Source organism: Chlorocebus sabaeus, chromosome 10, assembly GCF_047675955.1.
Source record: "Chlorocebus sabaeus isolate Y175 chromosome 10, mChlSab1.0.hap1, whole genome shotgun sequence".
Classification (NCBI taxonomy): Eukaryota; Metazoa; Chordata; class Mammalia; order Primates; family Cercopithecidae; genus Chlorocebus; species Chlorocebus sabaeus.
Window position 1 is genome coordinate 97,233,934 of NC_132913.1, and position 14,618 is coordinate 97,248,551.

Sequence of the window (14,618 nt, forward strand, 5' to 3'; positions counted from 1 at the left end):
CATAGGTGCGCCTTACTTTTTTTTCCAAGCATTGCATTACATTTGATCAGATCTCAGAATATTTTTATAATCCAAAACCATTAGTGAATCCTGAATATACATGTATAAATACACATACATGTGTATGTGTTTAATAAATCTCTTTTGTCTAGAATGAGGGCAAAAAATTATTCACTTATTTTATTTTGATATCAACAGGACTACAAACCTCTTGTGTAGCCAGAAAAAAAATGAATAAAAGTTCTTAAAAGATTTAAGCTTGCATTCTCAAGAGTTCCTGTCTTGAGTATAGTTATTAGCAAATGAAGGGGTTGTTATATTTTACAATTATATTTCACAAAATTTTTATTGCACATTAGGAATCCTGGCTTAGCAAATAATTTACTGTATTAAAACCAATAAAGGAACATAATTTAAACATGCAAATATTTTGTACTTTAAATAAAGTATGAATAATGATATAGTCATGAACGAGCAAAAGGAAATCACTGTTCTTTATCCATTATTAGTAATGAATGAAAAGCAGGGGATTAAAACACTTTTATTTTAAAAAATCAATAGAACAAGTTTCCATTTGGACAAATAATTACTCTCCCATTAACTCACTATGCTTCAATATCCTCATTAATTGTTGATATCATAGCATGTTTTTGAAAGTTTACATGAGATAATATGTGTATATATTTTTAATACTTTGGGTGACTTATACTCTCTGTTAAGAAAATACACAAGATTCCATGGCAACTTTTATAGGAAAATTTGACAATTGTCTAAATTATTTCTACCCAATTTCATAGACTAGCCTAAGGAAATGGATTAAACATAATAACCAAATCTCTTTAGGAAGAGGGAGTGCAGGTAACTTAATCATGCAGTGTTTATATTGTCTTCCTCAGGTAGTTCTGAAGGCTGTTTATCTTGTCCTTAATCATGACATCAGCTCTCGTATCTGTGACGTGGCACTAAATATCGTAGAATGCTTGCTTCAACTTGGTGTGGTTCCCTGTGTAGAAAAGAATAGAAAGAAGAGTGAAAACAAGGAAAATGAAACTTTGGAAAAGAGACCAAGTGAGGGAGCTTTCCAGTTCAAAGGAGTATCTGGAAGTTCCACCTGTGGATTTGGAGGCCCTGCTGTTAGTGGAGCTGGAGATGGTGGAGGAGAAGAAGGAGGAGGTGGAGATGGAGGAGGCGGAGGAGGTGATGGAGGAGGAGGTGGAGGAGGTGGAGGCGGCCCTTATGAGAAGAATGATAAGAACCAAGAGAAGGTATGACTGAACTACCTTATGTGTCCTCATGAAATGTCATACTAATTTCTTTCTAAAGCTTGCTTGCCAGCAGTTTATTGACTCTGAACAGCACCTAGTCACTAGAGCAAAACAGTGGAGAGTGGAGAAATCTCTTCATTAGGTTCTCAGTAGGCATTAGTAGAAACAGTTAGATGAAACTATACTCTAAATCCAATATCTATTGCAATCCAAGCAGTGTTAGAGCTAATTCTCTAGTCATGTTATTTCTGCAAGAGAACATTTCAGTTATGCTATATTGCCATAATTCTCAGTCTGACATCAAGTATAACCTTTCTCAAAACTTTTAGACTCTGACCTGATTGAGGAATGTCTTAGTTTTCTCAAGCTGCCATAACAAAATACCATACACTGAATGACTTAAACAGTAGAAATTTATTTCTTATGGTTCTGGAGGCTGAGAAGTCCAAGTGCTGTCAGGTTTAATTTTATTCGGAAGCCTCTTCTCTTGCTTTAGAGGTGACCACTGTCTTATTGTGTGCTCATATGGCCTCTTCTTTGTGCATACAGAGAAAGCAAAAGAGAGAGAGCAAAAGAGCTTTCTTGTGTCTCTTCTTATATGGGCCCAATCCCACTAGACCAGGCCCCACCATCATGACCTCACTTAACCCTAATTACCTCCCAAAGACCCATCTTCAAATACCATCAGTTTGAGGGGTTACAGCTTCAACATGTAAATTTTGCAAATGCACAAATATTCAGCTCATAACAAGCAGTATAATTTTTCCTCAATATAAAGTTTTTTTCTTTTAAGTAACACATTTATGGCAGCCAGCTTCAACCACAGTTAAGGAGAAAGCAAGGGAAGAATTTTGCTTGATTAGTTGGTGTTGGTTTGAAGTGGGAATAACTCTCTTGGTCTCACTCAGTCCTCTCATGTCTTAATGTGGCACATCCTGGTGGCTTTAGTCTTTCTATTATTAATTGTTCCTAAATTTAATTCCCTCTGCCTTGTCAACATCTGGTATATGATTTCTTAACATCAATAATTGGTTTTCTTCTTTAATTTTAAATACAAATTACTACAGCTTAAGTTCACATAACTTACACTAATCTCAATTTGTGGTTTTAGCTAGAAAATGATATTCAGAAATTGAAATCAACAAGAGATTTTAATCTCTAGCAAATACTGTACACATCATGTCAAGTGTTTACACATGTGAAGTTATACTGTGTAGAGTTCTAGATATATACCATCTAGATATATATTGTATAAACTATAAATTGTCCATTTTTCTTACATGCGATAAGATTTTCACATCTGAGCAAGCGTTGCAATACTCCTTCCTCTTTCACAATTTCTTCCTCATTTCTTTCGAGTCCCACTTGACACATGTTTAATATGCATTTATCATCTGGTTTCTTCATTTTATTATTTACTCCTGTCTTCCTGATATTCATGGACTCTGATCCAAATATTCTTGCTCCGATAATCTTGGTTGTTGAATCTTTTCTTTAGGATTTTCTTCTCCTGCCTTAATCATATTAATCATAAGGCAATTCTAATAAACTTTATTGGTTTTTAACTTTCCCAACACCTTAGCACCTTATCCATCACTGAGGACAATGCGAGGAACCTCAGATCTGACTGTAAATGAAAATTATCTAAATAATGGTACAGATCACAAGAGATTTGATTGGAGATGCTAAGATCTAAAGAATCATTCAGTGATCAATTACTTAGGAATTAGCAAACAAATACAAGTTATAAGGACCAAATTTACAAACACAGAAACTGGTGAGATTCCTACTGAATTTCCATTCTTTACCTATCAACTCTGTCTCAACAAAGAAATTAGAAATGGTATTTTGCCCATTATAATATCCAAGGGACATTAAAAAGAAAAAAAGAGAATATTATGAAATATTGATACGCTTTTATCAGCAAAGCTTAGATGTTCCAACTAAACTGATGAGGTTTTGTGTGTATGCTAAGGATCTCTGAGGTTTATAATTAGTGTTTCGTTTTCATTTGTGCTTTTTCTTTTTTAGTTTTGAAATTTTATCCAAGTGGCATTTTAACCACATTTTTATTGAAAACCTACAAGTATCTTGACTATTTAGAACCTATATATTATCTAGAATCTATAACTTGATGTAATAGATGTTATTCTGACCAAAGTTATCACTTTTCATCAGTATAGGATTTTTAAAGTCAGATTATGTGGTCTCCAATACAGCCACCAAGATATATATGTTTCATAGTTAGTTCCCAAAATAATATTCTTTTTAGTACAAATAGTTTATAAAATAAAACCTGATGGTGGGTCAAGTGCCTTCTGTTTGTGATTCACAAAGGTCTGTTCTGCCCCAGACCCATCTGTTATCTTCAGTGGAATCAGAAGATTTATCTAATTTTGCAACTTAATAATAACAGAAGCATAGGAGTTGATTAAGACAGAAAGGAAGATCTAATTTCCATTTCTATATTTGCCACAACTTGTACTGAGTGCTTGGAATGTTATTTAATATCTTCATTTTTTTTTGCCTGTAAGTTGCTACATCTTTCTGAATGTCTCCTATGAAAGCAATCTGAATTCCAAGGACATCTGAAGGTCTAAAGAAATAAAAACCTGAATAGATATTTACAAAGAGCTTTCAGAGCTAGAAAATTTTTAAAGGAGCTTGTAATAATTTTAAAATATGTGTAAATCAGTCTTCCAAATAAGCCCTTGCTCAGGATAACCTTTTCTGAGGCACTGCTGCATAAGGCTTTGTAGCCTGTACAGAGCCCCGAAAACAAAGTCCGTTGACTAAAGAGGAGGCCAGTGAGGATTGAAATCCAGTCCAACCTCCGCTTTTGGAACCACTCACCAAATGATTGCATCCATTCAGAGGCCTCATCTTCTTCTAATTCTCCACCTAGAGGGGTGCCTTTTCTAATTTGCATAAAGGTGCTCCAGAGGAAAGCAGTGCCCCACACTTTTATTATTTTTAATTAATATTATTTATTAAAATAATAATATTATTTTTAATTAATATTATTTATTAAATAATATTTATTATTTCTAATTAATATTATTTATTTAAATAATATTTATTATTTTTAATTAATAATATTTATTAAAATAATATTAATTAATATTTTTATATAATTATTATATTTATTAATAAATAATATTAATTATTCTTTTTAATTAATAATTAGTTTTGACATTATTAATCATTGATAATAATTAGTTTTGCTATTATGTGCCTTTCATGTTTTGACTCTAATTCTCACAACTCTGTGAAACAGATATTATGATTCTGATTTTGTAAGTCACAGGTAGGTTAAGCAGTTTGTCCAAGGTTATATAGTTAGTAAAGGTTGAAACTAAAATCAGAATTCAAACTAAAAATCCAAAAATCTGAAATCTAAAATTCTCCAAGATCTGAAACTTTTTGAGTTCCAATGTAAAGCCACAAGTAGAAAATTCCATACTTGACCTCATGTGACAAGTCACAGATAAAATGCAAACAAAACTTTATTTCGTGCACAAAATTATTAAATTATATAAAATTATCTTCAGCTTGTGCATATAAGGCCTATGTGAAGCATAAATGAATTTTGTGTTTAGACTTGGGTCCTGTTCCCATCTCATTATATATATGCAAATATTCCAAAATCTGAAAATATCTGAAATCCAAAATATTTCTAGTCCAAGCATTTTGAATAAGGATAGTCAACCTATATACACACAGAAGTTGATAAGTTTGAGTCTTCTATTTGCAACCTTCTGAGCTGTCTTAAGTAGGGCTCCCTGGAAACAGACTCCAACATGAAGATATGTGTGCAGGCAATTTATGGGAGTTTCCTCACAGGATTAACCTCTGTTAGATATGAAGAAGCAGGATGGGGCATAGGGAGAAATTGAACTGCAGTGTAGTTGTAATAGAGGCCTAAGCTAATCACAGAGAGCTCTGAAGCTGGGATGGCTCTTTAAGTAGTCCCCAGGTGATGCAAAGAGACCTTTTTAGCAAACACGTCTGGGGTCCCTTTATGGCCCTGTCCAGTCATTAGAGGTAGACTGCCTCCAGGAAGAGAGTATCATGTTGGGTGAGGCAGCTCTCTAGCTGTGGCCTTCAGAGGCACTCATCTGAGGGCAGTGAGCCATCAGTACTTCGAATAGCTCAGAGAATGAATGCTGCAGTGCCAAGGGGAATATCTGGAGTTCAGTACCACCTCCACTACAAAAGCTTACAGATAAGAAAAGGGGGACCAACTGGATAACATTAGGGAAGGAGAAAGTCAACCTTACAGTAAAGCCCATGCTAATGTATAGATAAGCCCCTATTCCTTCCATACCACACGCACATTTGAGTACTTATATCTGGTTCCAAAGTTTATGCGTCAACCCAATCATGTGGCTATGGAAAAGTCCCTTACAATTTGCAAAACAATTCTCATCCATTATTTAATTTGCTCTGCATAGTAAACCTATGAAGTAGGAAAGGCAGCTATTAGAATCCTTAATTCATAGGTAAGGAAACAAAAACACAAAGAGATTAGTTAACTTATCTAACATCATGTGCAGTTAAGGACCAAGTGCTGGAATCCAGGTTTATGGTGTACATGCTGATGATAGAATGTGGTAGAACGACTGAGACAGGCTGCAGCTTCCTAAAGAAAGTGACTCTTCCACACTGGGCTCTGCATCATTTCTTGGCAACTGCTTCCTTATGCTTCTTTGGAAATAATTCAAGGAAGTTCCTTTTATGGAAGCCATGTTCTCCACTAACAACAAAGATTAAATTGGGCAAAAGATAAGATGATATCAATTCTCATGACTTGTCTCAGGGGGTCTTCCTATTTATCCTCAAGGGAAGAATCAAGCTGAAAGTGTTTATAAAGTTCTGTATAGTCTCACTTTGCTTGTGCATGTGTATTATAATACAGTAGAGTATATACAATTAGAAAAAAAAAGCCCTCAAAAATGTCAGAAGTTGCCATGAAATTTCAAAGTTCCAGACTTTGATCAGTTCCAGAAACTCGGCAGTAATCCTTGCCTGGTGTATGAGAAGCCTACCGATGAGGATAGTTTCTAATAAAACTTAATTGCTTTCATCACTGATAGTCTCCACTGTCTCTCTTCAGGTGGTTGTCTGACAGCAGTCAAGGATATAAAAAGCATGTCTTCTACCAAAGAGGTCTCTACTGATATTCTCTAGCAACAGGGGGTGTTCAAAATACATAGATTTTTTTCTTTTAAATCATATGCTAAATTTTAGAAAACTGAGCCTGTTTGTTGAGCCCATTACAATTCTGTTTTCTGAATTGCAAGTGCTCCCTGTAAAACATATAAACTTGATTTAATCATACAATAGAATCTTAGTGAAAGGACCTCAGTGACAAAGTAAACAGACTTTTCTTTCTTTCTTATTCGTGGGTACCAGGATGAAAGTACACCTGTAAGCAACCATAGGCTTGCTCTAACAATGCTCATCAAAATAGTGAAGTCTTTGGGATGTGCCTATGGTTGTGGAGAAGGACATCGAGGGCTCTCTGGAGATCGTCTGAGACACCAGGTATTCCGAGAGAATGTAAGAGAATTAAAGTAGACTCCATTTCCTCTCCCTCTTCCTTCTTTTCTGTTTAAGAATGAGTCCTTTGACAATGAGGGTCAGTGTTCCCTGAAAAATATTATATTTTGTAGGGGTAATTAATGCTGTTTTGGTGTGAGGAGATTCTCATGAGATATCTCAAGATATCTAAAACCCAGGCTTAGGAAAGTTTAATTGGGAAAACATTTCTGCTTCCTGCCTAGGGCAGACCAAATCCCAATTAGTGAAAGTATATATAATTGGAATGTGTGAATTGCAGCTTGAAAGAACTTTTGCACAGATGAACACATTTAACAAGCTTTTGATGGCCTGTAACAAATGACTTTTTAATCATCTGCCTGGGTACTGCAGAAGCATATTGCATATTGGAGAAAGGGGTCAAAGTTTTAGGACCTGGTTTGTTGTCCTTCCTAAGACATGGAAAATGGCCCTTATTGGGACAAAGCAGGACTGTAAAAGTAGCCAGTCATTTTCTGGCTGCTTTATTTGAGAATGAACCTTGCCTTTTGAATATTTGAGATCATGTCCTTGTCAACTGTGTGAAACTTGAAACTCTGCATTTGTGCTTGCCAAACATAATTCTGTACTGGAAATGGTCTTCCAGCTCATTTTTATTTGCCTCTGCTGACTGTTAATTTTCTTTTCCAATTTGAACAATAACCTACTTCCACAGTCTGAGCTGGGATGGTTGCTTCATATGTATGTTTGAATTAAAATCATAAGAAAATATTCTCTTAAAAATAAGAGTTTGATGCACATTTGAGTCCTGGAAATCGTTTGGCATATCTTGGCAGAGTTTTAGGATCATGTCAAAATCTAATGCCAGCCCGTTTTTCCTTGATATTAGGTTTTGTCATGAAATGTTCACACAATATTAGCATGCTGACTTTCTTGCTTGATGTATCATCTCTTATCTATCCATCTAACTATCCTTTTCTGTTTTGCTCTTTTATATTATGTTATGTTGTGTTATTTTCGTTTATTATGTGTATATGGGGGTTATATTTGCACTATTAGCTTCTAAATTTTGAAACTTGAAAATTTTGACCAAGATCTAGATTTTGAGGCCAAAAATTGAAAATAATAATTAATAAGGCTATAGAAAGCTGGCATCTTCCCCATCTTTGCACATGTATATATGATTTTTTATCTTTGATTTTAAATTCTATTACAGTATGAATAAATGCCTTCAAAGACAAATAAACCACATCACTCCCCATACAGAAGACCAATTTCATGACATGAAACACTAAAACATAATAAATAAACATAATAAAAAGTGTCGTGCTTTAGTTGGAAGTATAAACTGGCTTTGATATCCAAAATTTGTCTTTCTGGATTCACAGAAAGCAGGGTGAGTTGGATCAGAAGCCATTTGAGGAGTTGTTGTTATCACTTAGTTCATCATACTTTCCTCCCCTGAACACTTCCTATGAGGGCATCCAGCTAGTGTTCTATCTGTCTAATTGATTTGACTTATGGGACAATTCCTCTATTATCTTATTCTGTTCAATGCTCATTATCGATATTATATTTGCTTATTTATGTTCAGCAAACACATTGTCCAAGAGATAGAAATTCGGGAAATTTTCCTTGAGAAATGTCCAGTTCCAGAAGCTAAATATTTTCAGATTTCTCTACCATTGACCTTTCAGAAACTACTTAACTTTTAAGATACTAAGAATATTTCTCACCTTTACCAGACAAGGTCCTCTCCGTAGCCTTTTTTCTTCCAAGAAACAGAAGGTTATTCTAATGATACTCGTCGAAGTGCCCAGCAATTTCATCATATAATACCTCAACGTATCTTAGAGTATTAATCTAATCATTAGCTGGTAGTCCCCAATTATTGAAAAGGATTCGTTTCTTAAAAGTTTTATATCTTTTGAAGAAATTCAGGATATTCTTTCAGAATTTAAGTATTTAAAGTTTGATATTCTTATGCTTGCTTAAACTTCCCACTGAACTCATACAGACCATACAAACATTTTAATATACTCTAAAGGGAAGATTTGATATTATGCCTTTTTTGGTGTATTTTGTAGAAAACACAGAATAATTTGTACTTCAGGGCCTGCCAACTCAGGGTTTTAAAGAGCTTTATAAATGCTACAATAAACATCTTCACAAATTCTTTATGGAATGACAATTAAATACCTCTTCATGCAAAATATATTTTACCTAAGTGCTTTGCAAACTTCATTTTATAACTAGCAGCATTTATTTTGCAATAAAAAATGAGTTTGTTCAATATCTGGAAACTTGTAAACTCCCTGGGAATAAAAATACCTAATTTCAAATCTAGGACATAATAAAGGAAAAGTGAAAAACGTATCAATCCATCTGACTTTGCAATACAGATGGAGAGATTATAACAAGATTATACCAAGAAGCCTATTGCTAATTCCAAGTTTCAGTCTTTTATAATCTTTTTTCTCTCTCTTTCAAAATTTCCAAGGCTTTTTTCCTGCGCCTTGATTTGTCAAAATGATGATATAACTAAATTTTCTTCTGGACCACACTTAAGGGCACTAATAAAATCCTAATTCTCAGGAATTGCTTTCCCTAATCTGACTTCAGTGCCTGTGCTTGGTTGTCCAAAGTTCTCCATCTGTAATTAAGGTGGCCCTCACTAAGCCACCCCTTCTTTCTTGATCCTTACCCCTTTTCCCCTCAACCCAGAGACTTCAGTCATTGTCCCATTTCATTCCATTGTATAGACATTCTTCTATCTCTTTTATTCAGATGTAGTGTGGCACACATCTTCCCACTGCACAAAGCCTTTGAGGTTTTCTAAACATGGCTTGTCAATTCTATCACTTACCTAAATTTCAAACTTTGAGGGTTTTTTCATTAAGATCTTAAAATCTCGATCTTGGTGAAAATACTGAAATATTTCTGGGACCAGCATTAGACCTTAGTTTTGAGCTTTGGGGTTTTTCCTATGGAGCAGTTGTTCTCAATGTAAACACCCTCAGACTTCTCAGTCTGTCTCTGCTCACATCTTACTCACATAAGAGGGGCTAGCAGAGTTGCCTGTCACCGGCCAGTGGGGTGGTTGGAAACCCTTGCCTTCTGAAGGCTTCTGTCTCAGATTACCTGTATCCATAGCTTAAGCTGGTACTTGTGACTTTTTCACTTTTCTTCCTTCATTGCAGGCCCAGAACTGCCTCACTAAGCTATACAAGCTAGATAAGATGCAGTTCCGACAAACCATGAGAGACTATGTGAACAAGGACTCTCTCAATAATGTAGTGGACTTCTTGCATGCTTTGCTAGGATTTTGTATGGAGCCAGTCACTGACAGTAAGTAAAGCTGCACCGAAGTTCTAGGAGAAGTCGTTGTGAGGTGAAGCAGGTAGTGTTTCAAGGGGACACTAAATTTGTGGAGGTAGAATTTAGAGGAAAAGATATGTATGTGTCCATGCATGTGTGTGGGTGTGTGTATAGCGTATAAACAAGAAAAGCTTGCACATTATCTCTGATGACACATTTTGGAGGCTCTCTGAGGACAACTTACCACAGTAAATGAAAGTTTGGTAAAGCTTGTGGAGTTCTCATCTAGCCCCTCAATGTTTATACTACCCCTTATGGGATTCCTCTCTCTCATATAACCTTCTGTTGTATGATCTCTGAGGCAGTGATCATATTCGTTAGTTCAACGGATGTGAAGTGAGTATCTATAACGTACAGGCATTATAGTGGCACAGTGCTTGACAATTTTTTCACAAAGTAATATGGGAGAAAAAGCTTTTGATTGCAGTAAACATAGTAGTAACACAATTTTGACACACACATACTTAATTTTTTTAAAAAGACAAATGGATCCAGAGATAAACCTACAAGCTATTTTATAATGTAATAGTTTTCAGAAAACTCTAGTATGAAGACCTAAGTTACAAGGGGAGACCAATAAGTGTCAATTGCATTTATAGTAAACCAAAGACCGCCAGTCCAATGTGAATGCAAATGCAGCAATGCAGTGAAGATAATGCATGAAGCCTGAGTTTTATTTTATTCAAAATACACATTTTAATTAGCGTTTGGGAGGGACAGCATTGTAGTATAGGCTTTTATTGTTTATATAACAAATGTATGATAGTAGTTGATTAGTTTATAATGAAAATATATTTGCTAGATTTAGAAGCAGTTTTCCTGGTTGTAACCCAGGAATATTGTTTGGTTTCATATTGAAATAAAATATTGCTCCTCTACAGAACCCCCTAAAACAATCTATTAGCAGAGTTGTTTTAAACCAAACACAATAGAAATTAAAAAGACAATAAATTAGCATGGTAGTTGAGACAATGCAAGAGAAATTCTTGGTTACAAATGATTTTTTTTCTCCTTTTAAAACTATTTGAGATAGAAATTATAAGCATAGACTAAAAGAAATCCTTCAGCAATGTGAAATCTAGAGATCATCCCCTGTCAATTGGCATAGACAGTGAGAGGTTGGTAATGAAGTATATTACTTTAAGGTGATAAATTCCTCCTGCGTTGCTTGAGACGTGGGAGTGGGTCACAGTGAATCAGCCAGGCAGACATAGGTCCCCATCTGGTGAATTTTGGAGCTGCCCATACTCTTCGTCACATTTCACAGGTGGTTCACAGGCCGTGAGAAATCCTCTGGCACGGGCACTGGATACCTATGTGTTGCCTATGAAAGATCCAGTTTTCTGTGAAAAACGGGCATAAAATGCCATGGAGGTCGAAGGCTTCCATTCACGGGCATTTCACATGTGTATGAGCAAGAAGGAGGTGGCTCTGAGGAAGGTGGGAGGTTTCCCCTCTCCACCTGCCCAAGAAATCTCTGAAAGAACTCTGAAATTCTTGGCAGGACTCTCTTTCCCAGGGCCTATGTGAGCTTCCCTGCAGGGCTCCCACCTGACTCTTCCTTCTCCCTTCCCATTTACCTGGTTGGCCTCACCTTATTCCACTTCAGACAGACTGAACAATTTCCATTGAGAAAGTAGCATTTCTCACCACCAGAAAGCTTGAAAATGAACTCTCCATTGAGGGGTCATTTAGGAGCTTTTTTTTTTGTAAGTAATCACCTATTTAAAAACTACTCTAAACCTAAAAGTCTTTCCTAAAGTTAAGAGTTGGTGTCCTTTCCTTTGCTAAGATTTATCAACAAAACTATTCCGGAAATGCAATTGGTTGTATCATAGTAAAGACACTGAAGGAGACTGTGATTCATTTATTTCCGGGTCTGCCTACAGATTATTAAACTAGGGTCATCTTTAATTCCTTGTTTCTGTATTTCATGTAGCACTTCACTAATTCCTGGGTGTCAAGCACTGCCTTACTCCTACCCATTGTGTAGCTTAAAGGAAACATTGTCTTTAATTTGTGCCTTTGCATTCCAGACAAGGCTGGGTTTGGAAATAACTTCACCACAGTGGACAACAAATCCACAGCCCAAAATGTGGAAGGCATTATCGTCAGTGCCATGTTTAAATCCCTCATCACACGCTGCGCTTCAACCACACATGAATTGCACAGCCCTGAGAATCTGGTGAGAAGCTCTCCTCTCTTCCCACAGGAGGTCTCAGTCTCTGCCCTGAGAAAAGTAGTCATTGTTATGACCATGAGTAAGAGAAGTTGAAATCTAAACGTCTACACTTTAAAGTTTAAATATCTATTTTCCCTGGTGTCACCAGTAAGTCATAACGGAGCCATAACAACACTTTTCTTCTCCTTATTACTCATTGTCCTATTTGTAAACTAACCTATCTTCCTCTCCCATCTCAAAGTTTATGGAGTGTTTGGTGAAATAATTGTGAAGTATATTGAGCCCTTCAGAAAGAAGGTTCTAGAGCACAGTTTGTTGGCTCATAAAATACTGAAGAATGTTATCCCAAGCATTATTTGAAACCATATTTACTTTAAAAATTAATGCAAATATATTGCTGAAATTGGTTTTGTTTTCTTTTATTAAGCACTGTCTATAATCTTTTAGCTACTTGTCTTGAAAGACTGTTAATTAAACCACTAAAGTCACAATAGGATAGGGAAGAACCAGGTTATAAAAGGCTAGCGCTAAAGGCATAAGAATGACACAATAGACTTTGGGGATTCAGGGGGAGGGTGGGAAGGAGTTGAGGGATAAAAGACTACAAATCTAGTTCAGTTTTTACTGCTTGGGGGATGGGTGCACTAAAATCTCACAAATCACCATTAACGAGCTTACTCATATAACCAAATACCATCTGTTCCCCAAAACCTATAGAAATAAAAAAATTAAAAGGCTAGTGCTTAATTACCACCAAGAAGATTGTGGTTTGGGATACTAAAATGTAGATTAAGGCTGAAAAACCTGACACAAACAGGTGAATTCAGGTATCTTTGGGAGGCAAAGTAGCATTTCTCTATCCTACCAGTCTGTTAGATATTATGACTCCTATGCAGAAATCAGCCCATTTGCACATGCGGACCCTATCAGCTAATGTACCCAAATCAAGGAAATTATTTTAAGCTATTATAACTATTGAAACAATTCATTTAACTTGAGATAAACAGGATAAAATCCCAAACTAAAGGAGTTGAACTTTGCTGACAGCCAAAGCCAACCCAGCAAGTTTCTTGGAGCTTGAGTGTAACACAGGTACCATCCATGCATGCAATTTGGTCATAGCAAAAGTAATTTAACAGGTTGATTATGATATACATGACTGCTTATACATCTTTTTTTATGAACTCATGTATAGAAAAATACTGTATTTCTTAATTTTTTAAAAAAGGAATCTTCTTAAGTTTGACTTTGAACTCCCATCCCGTAAGAACAGTGGGACATCAAACTTCTGTCATTCTAGAGGTTTCCCACTTCACAGTGTTGTGTAAAGACCCCCAAGTCTTAGGTAGCATCTAGAGCCTGGGGAGGTTCCACAGGTCTCAATTATTAGTCTACACCTCTGATTTCACATAGTACTCTTCGCTGTGTGCTTAGGGCTGTGCACCCTCTGGTGAGTTTGGAATCTTTCCTTTTTGGAGTCTTGCCCCATTCCTAGAGGAACTACTGCAGAGCAGAGTGAGGGGTACAGGGCCCTGCTTCCCACTGAACCCAAAGGGTTCTCCATCCATGTTTTCCCCAAGGGTCCTACCTTCTACTTTCCTAAAAATTATGGACATAATTGTCCCAGTGGTCTTAGGTTTTGAAAACCAAAACTATCGAAGTAAGTGTTCTTTAGACTTCTGCATTCTGCCTTACCATGAACTTTTCCTAAGGCAAAAAAATACAGTAACTGCCTTCTTAATGAGCAGAGAGAGAGGAGAAATGCTGGATACAAAGTTTAATTTCTCAAGTAAAAGTCCAGCATGTGTTTTAAAATATTGATTCACCAATATATTGGTTTTAATAGCCCTACATCACCTTGAGTTTGTAGTCAAGTTCATGTTCAAATGGGCTGCAACATATATGTAATTTGCTAAATCTGTCCAGCAAAATGCATCATCTTTTGATTAATCTGTCTTTGGTAGAAGTGTCTAAAGGACTTAATATATTTTGTCATAATGGTGCAGAAAATTTGGAGAAGCTGAACAGGGACCAAAATCTCTAATGTAAACAAATTTTTGACTACCTTTTTCTTTGCAGGCATCTCTTCAGAAGTTATAATTAAAAGAGAAAATTAAAGCTTGGGAATCCAATAGTTTAAAATGTAAATTAATGTATTCTAATGATGCAGCCAACTTTCTGAATGAAGCGTGATAACCATCCTTTTTCATACCAAGGATGACCAGCAAAGACCTTGGTAATGTTCTTCTATA

General features: G+C 35.9%; 1 protein-coding gene across 13 annotated transcripts in view; it reads left to right on the forward strand.

Moving 5' to 3' along the window:
- Positions 1-14,618, forward strand: part of UNC80 (unc-80 homolog, NALCN channel complex subunit) — a 230,615-nt gene that overhangs the window by 50,725 nt on the left and 165,272 nt on the right. For 11 of the 13 annotated variants that reach the window (XM_038001602.2, XM_038001590.2, XM_038001588.2 and 8 more), the window contains exons 13-16: positions 897-1,265; positions 6,681-6,827; positions 10,007-10,154; positions 12,221-12,369. In XM_038001602.2, the coding sequence (XP_037857530.1) occupies positions 897-1,265; positions 6,681-6,827; positions 10,007-10,154; positions 12,221-12,369 (813 nt within the window). The remainder of the gene's footprint in view (positions 1-896; positions 1,266-6,680; positions 6,828-10,006; positions 10,155-12,220; positions 12,370-14,618) is intronic. The other 2 variants (XM_038001592.2, XM_038001600.2) reach the window with 1 other exon arrangement.